The 12,031-nt window shown below is 38.6% G+C and overlaps 1 protein-coding gene across 2 annotated transcripts in view; it reads left to right on the top strand.

The window, feature by feature from the left end:
- The window catches only part of LOC121917343 (transcription factor GATA-6-like), a 44,370-nt gene extending 42,966 nt beyond the window's left edge, over positions 1-1,404 (top strand). For both annotated transcript variants that reach the window (XM_042443246.1, XM_042443245.1), the window contains one exon: positions 110-1,404. In XM_042443246.1, the coding sequence (XP_042299180.1) occupies positions 110-280 (171 nt within the window). In that variant the 3' untranslated portion in view covers positions 281-1,404. The remainder of the gene's footprint in view (positions 1-109) is intronic.
- The last annotated feature ends 10,627 nt before the right edge of the window (positions 1,405-12,031 follow it).

The raw sequence follows: 12,031 nt of genomic DNA on the forward strand, positions 1-12,031 counted from the left end.
TCATGAACTGTGGCAACATTTCTTCAAGAACTTTTCCTTTCCCAGGAAAATGTGAGTTTTTAAAACAACTGTGTTACTTAACTGCTTGCTTTCCCCCACTTTGGTACAGGTAGTGTCTTCAGCCATGTCCACCCGGGGAGAGAGCGCCAGTCCTGAGACTAGCACACTCAAGTATTCTGGTCAAGAAGGCCTATATTCAAGTGTCAGCCTGACCTCCACTGCAGAAGTTACAGCCTCTGTAAGACAGGATTCTTCCTGGTGTGCCATAGCTCTTGCGTGAATTGGTGACGAATAAATGGTGCAGAAGACTTGCACTGGGCAGCAGCCAGATACACTTTTGTGTGGTGTATTTTTGTTCTTTCAAGCAGTCCAAGAAGTGATGACAATGAGGACAGGAACATTCCTTGCCTGACGTATCTGTGTCTTGATTCTAGAGGTGTTTATTCCCCATGGCCTCTTTCCGATTGCCCAACTCATCAGCTATGGAAGAGAATTGAGGGAGCATGAACTACTTCTGTTAAACCGACAAAGGATTACCCATCTGCACTATTGATAGATCTTTGCCACAACTCCTAGTACTGCCTTGTGTAATTGTGGATGGTGTATTTGTTTCACTCCCACTTGCCCAACATCCAGGATCTGACTGGTATTGACATGTTCTTGTAGACAAAGTAGGCCTAGTTTGCATTCTAAAGGATAGCGCAACACAGAAGAGTGTGCAGCTTATTCCAATGTGCCTATCTTGGACTAGATGGTTTGATGTGATCTCCTCTAACAGGTTAGTGTCACAGCAAATGCCTTCTGCTCATCACATGGCCATATTTCCCAGCAACTTTTCTGAAGCTGACGTCTGATTCAGGCCAATGAAGGAAATCACATTTGGTACACACTTCTCAAGTTACAACATGCTAATGAGAACATGCTATTAAATACATGTGTTTTTGTTTTTGACATATACTGTGATGGAGGAGGATAAATGTTTCTGTGTTATGACTGAACAGTCAGAATTTGTAAACAGGGTAGAATTTCCCCCCTTCCATATATACAATAATTTTGTTTTTATATAAGTGCAATTTCTGTTGCAGCAATCAGTGTTAAATCATAAGCAGAAGATTTAACAGCAGTTTTTATATGAATGAATGGAATGAATGTAAACCTTTTAACTTAATGGTACGTAAATAATTTAAAAGAAAAAAGTTAACCAAGGCATCCTGTAGGGTTTTTTTATTGCAACAAAATGTTCTACTTCTGTATTTCTGATTTCTAAAACAAAACTTTCAAGAACAAATATTTTCTCAGGAAAAAAAATGACCCTTGCTGTCTATCTGGTTATAAGCTTTTATATATAACTATAAAGTCATCCCCACTATCTTGCCACTGAATAAAGTATGTGCTAGAAAAGTATCAATTGCAGTGAAACTTTACTACCTAGTGGAGAAATCTGTAAATATTCCAACAGAATAGTAAGGCATCTTTTAAAATGTTGGATGCAGTCTGTATAATGTAACTGATCCATAGCTAGGTTACATTAAAACACCAGCAACAATGGTATGGCATGTAATTTGGAAAGTTGTCTTCACGGGAGCTTTGAAAATAAAAGGGTTATGTGTTCTTTCTTTACAATGTGATTTCTCTTTAATATATCACAAAATAGAGAGTTATTAGGTGTATCTCTTTGCTAGTTTGCAAAGAAATTTGGTAAGCATCAAAGAATATTCAGATTTCTTTTATCCATACACAGAAATAATGTTAATTTCCCTCAGTCATCAGCACCTCAGATAGGGATCAATCAGTTGTATTATGCACCTGCTTTGTCAACATCCTACATTTCTTGTTTTATGCTGTTATGCTGCTGCATAAAGATAAAGCATGTAAGAAAATCTCCTTATTTAAGTTCCATCATTCAAGGGAATTAATAGCAGACGTGTTGGTAAAATGTAGGTCCCAGGGAACTTTTGTAAAGCTTGCTATAATCTTGAAATCACAGCTATGCTTCCTTTTAGAGTAACTTTCTAATGTTTGTGAGTATAGATATGCCTCAAGCATTTATCAATATTCATGAAAATTGAAATGTGATGCTGTTTATTGTGGGAGACAGAAAAAGCAAAAGGGCAATAAAAAGAACTGTACACTCAGTTTGAACTTAAAACCCAGTGATGTTTAACATCACAAGAGTACCTGAATCCAAAGTTTTCTAAATGATGATGGAAGACAAGACTACTCAAGGCAGCTCAGCATCCAGACTAGGCGTGGTTATGGTGGGTTGCCTCCCTCTCCCAATTCAAACAGCAGGCACTGATGTGCAAATCTTACAATTTATCAAGAATGCTTCCTTTAAAAATGAATACATTCTTAATTCCACACAAAGCATGCAAGAAAAAGAAACTTGTATCATTTACAATGTGCATATATAGGCACATATTGCAAACGTACTTATTGCATACCATTTTAAAAATGACCTGCAAGTATGTGTCATAATTTGGCTATGTTGACATTAGTTACCTAATAATAGCCCTTTTCATTTTCTATTCCTCTATTTGCATTGGCTCTTACAGTATGCACATATATCAGTAGCACATTAAGTGATCAAGAATTCATTGCAATATGATCTTGTCATTTTAGCATCCATCATTTCTTGTTCAATACAACTACGTCTGTGGCCTGGGCAAATAATGGAGAACTGAAGTGCCTTGATCATGTCCCCTAAAATTGCAAGTGATATCATGAAGCTAGTTGGTTTTACTCTGGAACCTCCTCCAAAACTTGTTCTGTTTCCAATATGCTGATATCACTGAGTATGGTGATGGCCCCTAGAATTCTGAAACCATTAAATATTGCCAACTTTGTTTTCATGGGCAAAATGCCCTTTTGTGACCCCATTTCAGCACTGTGCTAATGTAGAGGACCTTGGTTTCAGGATGATGATGATGATGATGATGCAGGTTTCCATCATCCCACCATAATGTGCACTCCCTTGGTCTGGATGATGAGCTTAGAAAACTGTTTAGAAAAGTTTGGAGTCCAGGTACTCCCATGATTTTAAAAATCATGAGTTTTAAGCTCCAACAAAGTGTACAGTTCTTTTTATTCCCCATTTGGTTTTTCACAGTAAATAGTATTACATTTCAATTTTTGTTACTATTGGGAAGATGCTTTCAAAAGCCTTATGCATCTGAGGAAGTAGGTTCAAGTCTAGGAAAGATCATGCTGCCAACTTATGGTGCTACAAAACCCCTTTGCATATTGATTTTCCAGACTAACACAGCTATGTCTTTGAATATTATCATCACAGTAAGTTACCAGGTGGTGGGATCAGAGGCAGAAACTCTTTTGAAGATTCATCAGAGCCCTGCTCTAGATCTAAACTCACAGGACTACTGACTCTAAAGGAGGAGAAATCAAATTCTTCTCTTCCCTTGGGAAACCTTTGAAACAGTAGAGATTTGCTTTTTTATTTCAGTGCCCTGGCACTCCTCTTGTAAAATGTGCCCCCATGTTTCCTAACTTTTTTTATAGAAATATGTATTGGCAATGAAGACAGCTAGTGTTCCTTCAAAATAAAATTATGTCCTGCAGTTCTCTGCTTTGGTTCCTGAAATCAGATATGGGTCTAGTTGAAAAGCTTGCCTGGATTCCAATTCATAGTGCCTATTGCCACAATATCCCAAGTTCTACCCTTGATTTCAGTGGAACCTGGACGTGGCTGACATCCAGTTAGTGAGTTACAGTGGTGTAAATCCAATTAACAGAACCCACTTTTTCATAGCTGCAGGCTGGAGAGATGTCTCCAATGCAGAATCTCTGTCTATGTTTAATTGCCTCCCAAAATTATGCATGCAGCGTTCCTTGCATTCAGAAAATGTGCTACCTTTGGAGCCTAATCTATCATCCAGACAGAAAAACCACTCTGCCTGTAGAACACAGCCCAGGTTACAGTTAGAAAAAGTGATCCTACTATAGCAATGGGGGAGCCTGTGTACTTCCAGTTATTGTTGGGTTTCAGCTCCCATCATCACTAATGACCTGATCTACTAGCCAGAGCCAATGGCAGCTTGAGCCCAGCAATATTTGCCAGGACAGAAGCTCCCCACTCCTGCCCTAAGGCTTGATCTAAAGTTGGCCCATCATTTGTGTTTCAAGAGGCTTATTTACTGACATAGCTCTCAGATGTACTCAAGCAAGTATGGCATTCACCAAGTACAGAGCTTAAAAGTTGGAATGGAATTAACCTAGAGTTACACATTCATGATTATCCCTCCTTCATTATTCCTACATATGCAATAGTGTAGTAAATATGTATGGATTGTGGAAGTCTCTTAATTCTTACCAGGCATTAGCTGCTGCAGCTGATAGGAATCTGTTCTCCTGTCAGCTAGCATGCAGCAAACTGACATCTCCATCCTCCTGCTGCTGACTGTCACACAATATTGCTCATGAATGGGGGTGTAAATATCCATCTGCTGTATCCCCATTACTCACAGTGTCTGATACTCAGTAAGTTTGGATTGGAGAGGTTGGATGAGGGATGCTACTTAGTATATGGTACTTAACTAAGCAGCTGATATAGAATCTTGTCCTTCTTTTAAGGGCTAACACATTTTAAAAAAAGACCCAGCCAACATAGCTAATTGACCATGCTGGTGGGAGATTGCAGGAGCTGAAGCCAAACTAGTCACTCTTCAGAGCACTAATCTTCTCCATGTAGTCATCTATGGCTCATGAATCCAAGTCCAAATCAGTGAAAATGATCCTGTATATGATCCAAACATATGATTGGCCCTTATCAGTGCAACCATGTTGATCTCAAATGCATAGCGAAGGTTTGGGTTTTGTTTTCATTTTGGTTTTCTGCACAACTACATGGGTGCATGGTGAATTCATCATGTACAAGTGGAGTTGCAATAAGCACAAATGACCTGCATAGCCATGATGGGACAGGAAAAATCAACACACCATTGACAAGCAGATTATATAGAGTTAGAACACAGCAAAGTCTGCATGGAATCACAAATAGTCCCTCACTTCCCTGCAAACAAGTCACCTATATTAGCCATAGCTGTATGTTGGAGAAGTGGGGGGAGGGACAACATGGGGTCTTCATATGTGTGTTCATCAATATCTCCATGCTTGGAGGCTGAATGCCTCCGTTAGAACCTGCAGTGGCTGATTAATTCATTTTGTGCCTTAACAGATGCACTTTTTGACCTGTACCAAAGGGCAAATATGTATATTAGAAAAAAGCAAAGAAAGGACATGTGATAAAAGAGGCTGATGTCATGGAATATTTTCTCCTTGCCACTCTTTTCTGCTGACTGTATGGAAAACAAAATAATTCAAAATGCAGGTAGAAATGTCCTAACATCTCAAACACATAGGGTGACAGATTACTCATAACTAACTGATCTGAGGTGAAGTTATTTCGCAATTTCGACTAACAATGGCAGGGCCTGAATGTGAAATTTATGGCATGTGAACTATGCATCCCACCACTGGATTGAACCTTCTCCCGACATTTAGTTTGAATGCTTTATTGCAAACCCGCTTATTGCAAGTTGTGTTTATTACAAACTTATATGAGTCAGCAAAAAATGTACAGAAAGGATAGCTGTGCCCTCAGTACAATGGAAGAAAATTGCTGTTTTGGCATTAGGTTCAAGGCAACCTCTAACAATATCTTTTGGAGATTGATGGTGTCTTTGCAATAACTTGTTCTGTTATGTACAGTGGAGTGGGCTTCCATCAGAGCAAAACAAGAGCAAAAATTCTTCAAAGCGCTTTAGCTGAAACAAGGGGGAAAGCATTTGTCATGATCCTTTTCCTCACCGGCAGAATTCCAAGTCTGAAAACCTGAAGTTTTTTCTTTCTTTTTTGAAAAAATAGTTGTCTGTAAGCATTGAGTCCTTTCTGGAAAATATCTTAACAGTCAAAAGGTCATGAAAATCTGTACATACTAAAACAGGAACACAGGCAGAAACAATTTCTCAATATGTCTTCTTTCTTCTTTCCTGTGGACATTTCTGAGCAGGGAAATAGCAGCTTTTCTTTCTAATGTAACGGCTAATATGTGTAATGGCTAATATGCATCGCATGGCAGTATATAAGAACAGAGCTTGGAGAAGTTACTTTTTGGACCACAGTGTCCAAAATCACCCTAGCCAGCATGGCCAGTGGAAACTAGTCCAAATGATAAGTTTTTTCAAGTTCTAAAGAAAAGAAAGAAAAGGTTAAAATGGACTCCATAAAAGCAGTAGCCTTTGCAGGCCTCTTCTCTGACTACTCTGAAGCAGGAGACTATCAGGAGTGGAGAAGGCAAGCAATGCCAGTCATGCTCATAACCATCCATAATAACTGAATAGGGGAGGAATCCACATTTTTCTGGTTCTCTCTATAGCAGCCTAGTGATCATCAGATGTCTGGCAGAGGAAGCTTTTGAGCTAGCACATTTCCCACAAGAAAGAAATACTGCACACATAACTTTGGGAAGCATTCAGGACAGTGGAGTGTACTTGTGGAGGACTAGGGAGGGAGGAACACAGACAAGAGCAAGCTGGAACATTGGATGATCCAAATTCAGACACTGGCTTTGCTTTACAGATCATGTATCTGAGATATGTAACAAATGACTGGACGTCAAGTTCCTTTGATATGTTAGGATTATATAGTTTGTGGAATAAGATAAATGAAATTCACATCTTTTACATAATGCGCTTATTTTAAACAGTTTGTCATTTTTAATCTCTTTTGTCAGTGGGACTTTAGTGATATAACAACTTTATGTGTTGTGTGTGTGTGTGTGTAAAATATTATATTACATATAAACATCAGTTAGAAAGTCATGCACAAAGAATTAGATGATGTCAGAAACTGAAGCAGTAGAAATGGTGAAATTCAAGAGCATCAAATGTGAAGTAATGCATCCAAAAATGCATCTGAGTGTACTTCCATCAGAATGGAGTACCATGTATTTAGAAGGAATTAGAAGAAAAGAAAATAATGTGGCCAGTTCACAACTATGTTATTTGACAAAACAAAGGAACTCATGGGAGATGTTGACTATTTATATCATGGAGTTGCTGCTACACTTCAGGAAACCCAAGGTGAAATTTACTTAGGCAACACTACAAACATGTGAAAATGGCCATAGTCTCACAAATGGGAAAATAACATTATAAAAGGGCCACATTTCCACCACTTGCCCTTTGGACAGTAACCAACATGCTATAACTATAGTTCAGTTCAATCCTATTCTAATTATATTAATTTGATTTTTCACTTATTGTTACTTCCGAGCATAATACAAGGCAGTCCTTTCTTAATGTTACTCTGAGATTACCTTCCTAGCATAAGTGGTATAATACAAGGACTCTAAAACAACAGTCCTTACCTTTTCCACTTACTCTCCACCCCCGAATGCAAACAAAACATAAATTCTGTTGGGAAGCAGCAGGGCAAAGGTCTCTGGAGCTGTGTTTATTGCACAACTGTTGGTCCAATAAAAGTGTACTTTGGCCAGGATTGACCGAACAGCAAGAAAGACCCACGCGCTACACTTAAAGACCTACCTTTTATTAGGACAAATGATTTATAGGCCTGATTTGATACGGAGTTGAGGCTTTATGGTGGGACACTGTACTATAGCACAGAAACAAAGGGCATGAGGATTGAAGAGACAGGAGTCTACTAAACTAGAATGACAGAGCTGCAGGAAAAGCTTTAGAGTTAAAGCATGTTGCTTTCTCTGTTTGGACCATGGACATTCTGTTTCCAATAAAAGTGAAAAAAATTGTTCTGTGGATAGGAAATTTGGTATAAGAGCTCTCACAGAGTACAAGGTGCCCACTTTATTGGATGAAAGATGGCTGGCTCAAAACATGTTAAAATTTGAAAGCAAAGATTAAAGATCTTGGGAAAGCTACTTTGGGGACTATAAAACTCAGTGGCCCTGATGGCTGGGGAATTCTGGGAGTTGTAGTCCAATATAACTTTCTCAGGCACTACAACACATCATTATAATGACAGCTGGTAGTAGTGACCATAAGCCAGCATTATGTAATGGTGTGCACATAGAACTACAATTCTGGAGACCAGGGTTCAAATTCCCACTCAATCATGGAAACCCACTGGGTGATCTTGGGTGAGTCACATTCACTCAGCTTCAAAAAAAGGTGAAGGCAAGCCTCCTCTGAACAAATCTTGCCAAGAAAACCCTGCGATAGGTTTGCCTTAAGATCACCGTAAGTTGAAAGCTACTTGAAGGCACACAACAAGAAGTAGTAATCACAGATTATTTATATACTCGTAGCTTTAAGGCAGATGATGAAGACACTGAAACAGTAAAATATTTTCTGTACCTTGACTTAGTCATCAATCAAAAGGGAGATAGTAGTCAAGGAATCAGAAGAAGACTAGGACTTGGAAGGGTAGCTGTGAAGTAACTAAATAATATTCTCAAAAGTAAAGATACTTCATGGAATACCAAAGCCAGGATTGTCCATGCCATATTTCTGATTTCTATATATGCTTCTGAAAGGTGGATAGAGAAGAAAGCTGACAGGAAAAGAATGAGTTCATTTGCAATGTAGTACTGGATGAGAGTTCTGCAGATATCATAGACTGCTAAAAGACAAATGAATGGGTACTAAACAAATCAAATCTGAACTCTCTTTAGAAGCCTAAATGACTAAATTGAGACTGTCATACTTTGAACATACCATGAGATGACATGACTCATTAGAAGAGACAATAATGCTTGGTAAGGTGGAACGTAGTAGGAAAAGAGGAAGACCACATTCTAGGTGGATAGCCTCAACCAAAGAAGCCATGGCTCTGGGTTTGCAAGACCTGAGCAGGACTGTTGACAAGAGAATGACCTGGAGGTCTCTTATTCATGCGTTTGCTGAACCCAACTTAATGGTGATTAACTGCAACAGCAAATAATGCCCATGCCATCTGCTTCTCTCGCTGGATTCTCTGAAACCTTTCAGGCTTCTCTCCCCGTCCTTCTACAGTTCTTCGCATAAAATATTGCGGCTTAATTATTTAGACAAGAGAACATAATTACTGGTTTGTTTGTTTACAACCCTTCATGCAAGCTCTTACAGCTGCTTATTTTTACTATTGAAGGACTTATGATTTGAAAATATCATGGACTTTAATTTATATATTTATTTCTTGTTTATTGTTTGCTTTCTGTGCATTATTCTATATATTACATTCAAGCTTATCATATCATTGTCTGGTATATTTTATTTGTGCTTCAGTTATATTGTTTGTTGGTTGACTTTCACTATTAACAATTTTCTCATGTGTATTATATTTATATTCATTTCTTTACTGAGTATGACTTGTATCCATCCATCCACTCCGACCAAGTATAATAGATGTTGTGTATCTTTTGGAGACCCTCTTGTAGTTTTGATATGTTGTTGTTGTTGTTTTCTCACAAATAGTTTATTTTTAATAGCTTATGTTCCCAATGTAAAAGAGAAATATTGTACAATATGGGAAATAAGAAGAAAAATTGATAACGAAGGATGAGAAAAAATGTATCCATACCAATATTCCCACAGATAAATTCAGACATTTACTTCTTCCATTTTTTTAAAAAAAAGAAAAGAATTTTAGGGTGTAGAAACCTTACTCCAAAGACCATGATGACTATACAACCTCTACTGTACCTCAAGTGAGAAAGAAAGCAGAGAGAGGATGAAAGATGAGTGTGAAAAAGGAAAGTGAAATGGGCAGATCACGCCACATATTTACTTATTTCATGGTACTCACTATGTCTGAAGTATTTTAGTAATGGGCTACAGCCTATCATCTTTAGCAGCAATGGTGGCTAGGGCTTACATGTCATTGGGGCATCAGCCACTATCCATGCTGGGTCCATCAGCTCTGAATCCATCAGTTACTATCACTTGGCAAAGCAATCATATGAGGAAGAACCGAGGGAAACTTCATGGTGGAGGGATCACAACTTCTTAGCTCAAGTTGGCATAACTGCCAACATTTCATTAAACTCTTCTAGAACATGGCCTCATAGCCCCAAACCTCACAAAAAACTATGGATGCTAGCCATGAAAGCCTTCGACTTCACATTGTCCCTGCCAAACTGGGACAGTTGGAGGGTATTGGTTGGTAAAGTGGATTGGTTTTCTTCCTCTCCCCTGCTCTGTTGTGTCTAGCACAATTTTCTCTATTGTTGGGAACATGTCAAGGAACAAGGGGGTGTTGGAACTTATGGACCCAAGGCCTTACCTATTTTGCCTCCAATTTATCTGCACAATGCCCTTTTCCTGCTTACTGCCACCAAACTCACTGCTAGCAAGTCATTAGCATCAATTCAAGTTTTCATTGATGGAGTACCAGATGCTCCTCTGGGGGCATAGATGGTGCCCTTCCACAAGAACAGCAATCTTGAAAAGTCCCCCAGCTAACCACTAAACAGCTTATAGGTTGCAAGATTACTCCCTAAACCTAAATATTTTGTCCATCTTGATTATTTAATTTTTTTCTTGAGGCATATTAAGGTAAATCATTGGGCTCCCTACTTAGCCCATTTAGTTTGTTGTAGGCATCTCCCCTTTGTATTTGTAATTAGTCAGTCTTCAGGCAGCTTGCCTTTGGGGACTATGCCATTGCAATAATAATCTATTTGAAAAATGGTCATTAGGTTATAATGAATGGAAACCAATATAGTTACATAGTAGAAATGGCAGGTTCCATTAGTCTTTTGTAGTAAGGAAGGTTGGTTCTTGTCAATTAAAATGTACGCTGGAGCCATTTCTAACCATAACAGAGACCACAGACTTTCACTGGATCTCCTTCCAAGAAAGAAAGACCTGTTTTGTATAATGTCTATTCAGACATTATGCAGAAAGTTGCATGGATTCTTTTTCAGTGAGAAACACACTTTCCCACAACCAAGCCTGAAAGTGATGCATTAATCAGTGGTTTCAGCTCAGGATGCAGTGCAAATGGTACTTGTTTTTCCCCCAAGTTATATCCCAGGGTGCAGGGAGAGGAAAAGATGTGAACACCAGCAAGGCCTAAAATTGACACTGCATTTTCAGAGGAGCCAGAAATATATTTGAGAGTAAGCTGAACAAGTTGCATTTGAGGAATACAATATGTTAGTCTCTCTTCTTTCAAACTAAAGCTATTATTCTGCAATTAAAGTGCCAAAGTATTTACTGTTTATAGGCTTAAAACACTGAAATAGGTACTTCAGAATGACAAATGTTTTCTTTAGTTGTACGCATGCATTTTCTTGTGATTAAGAGAGGAAGCCAGACTTCCTTCTTCTCCAGCAATGCCAGACATAAAGTCTCACCATGCCAGACTCCCACAGCCTTTCCTAATCCATCTTTCTTCTGGTCATAGTTCTTACCTCATAGTAATTTGAGGATGAGCTGATGAAGGCTGCTGCCACACTGCAGAATTAATTCAGGTTTAAACCACTTTAACTGTCATGGGTCCACCCATGGAATCCTGGGATTTGTAGTTTGTTGTGGCACCAGAGCTCTCTGACAGAGAAGGTCAAATAACTCATAAAATTACAAATCCCAAAATTTCATAGCATTGAGCCATGGCAGTTAACACAGTGTCAATTTGCATTAATTCTGCAATGTAGCTGCAGCCAAAGGCATTGATTTAACTTCCAACAGGGGTAGATGTTGATCATTATAAAAAAACAACAAAATCTAAAATCCATTCTCTGGTGCAACCTTTTTTTGGGCCAAGCAAAATACACAAACTACAGTGTGCTAGCTTTCAAAACGTCACATCCTTCTTCATCATGCAAAGATGGCAAAATAGCATATAGGGAAAAGAATAGTGGTCATATTATATACATTTTGTGTGGTACAGACAAAAAAAAATCAATGCAAACATGCACACAATTCCCCTGTGGCTGTAAACTGAGTGGGAACAAAGGCAATAAAACAGGCACATTTGGCCTCTCAATTTAAAGTTAAAATGCACTCCTTCGGTGAGAACTGTACTTGTGTCTATCCAATATAAAACCACAAGT

Source organism: Sceloporus undulatus, unplaced genomic scaffold (genome assembly GCF_019175285.1).
Source record: "Sceloporus undulatus isolate JIND9_A2432 ecotype Alabama unplaced genomic scaffold, SceUnd_v1.1 scaffold_15, whole genome shotgun sequence".
In the NCBI taxonomy this organism is placed as follows: domain Eukaryota; kingdom Metazoa; phylum Chordata; class Lepidosauria; order Squamata; family Phrynosomatidae; genus Sceloporus; species Sceloporus undulatus.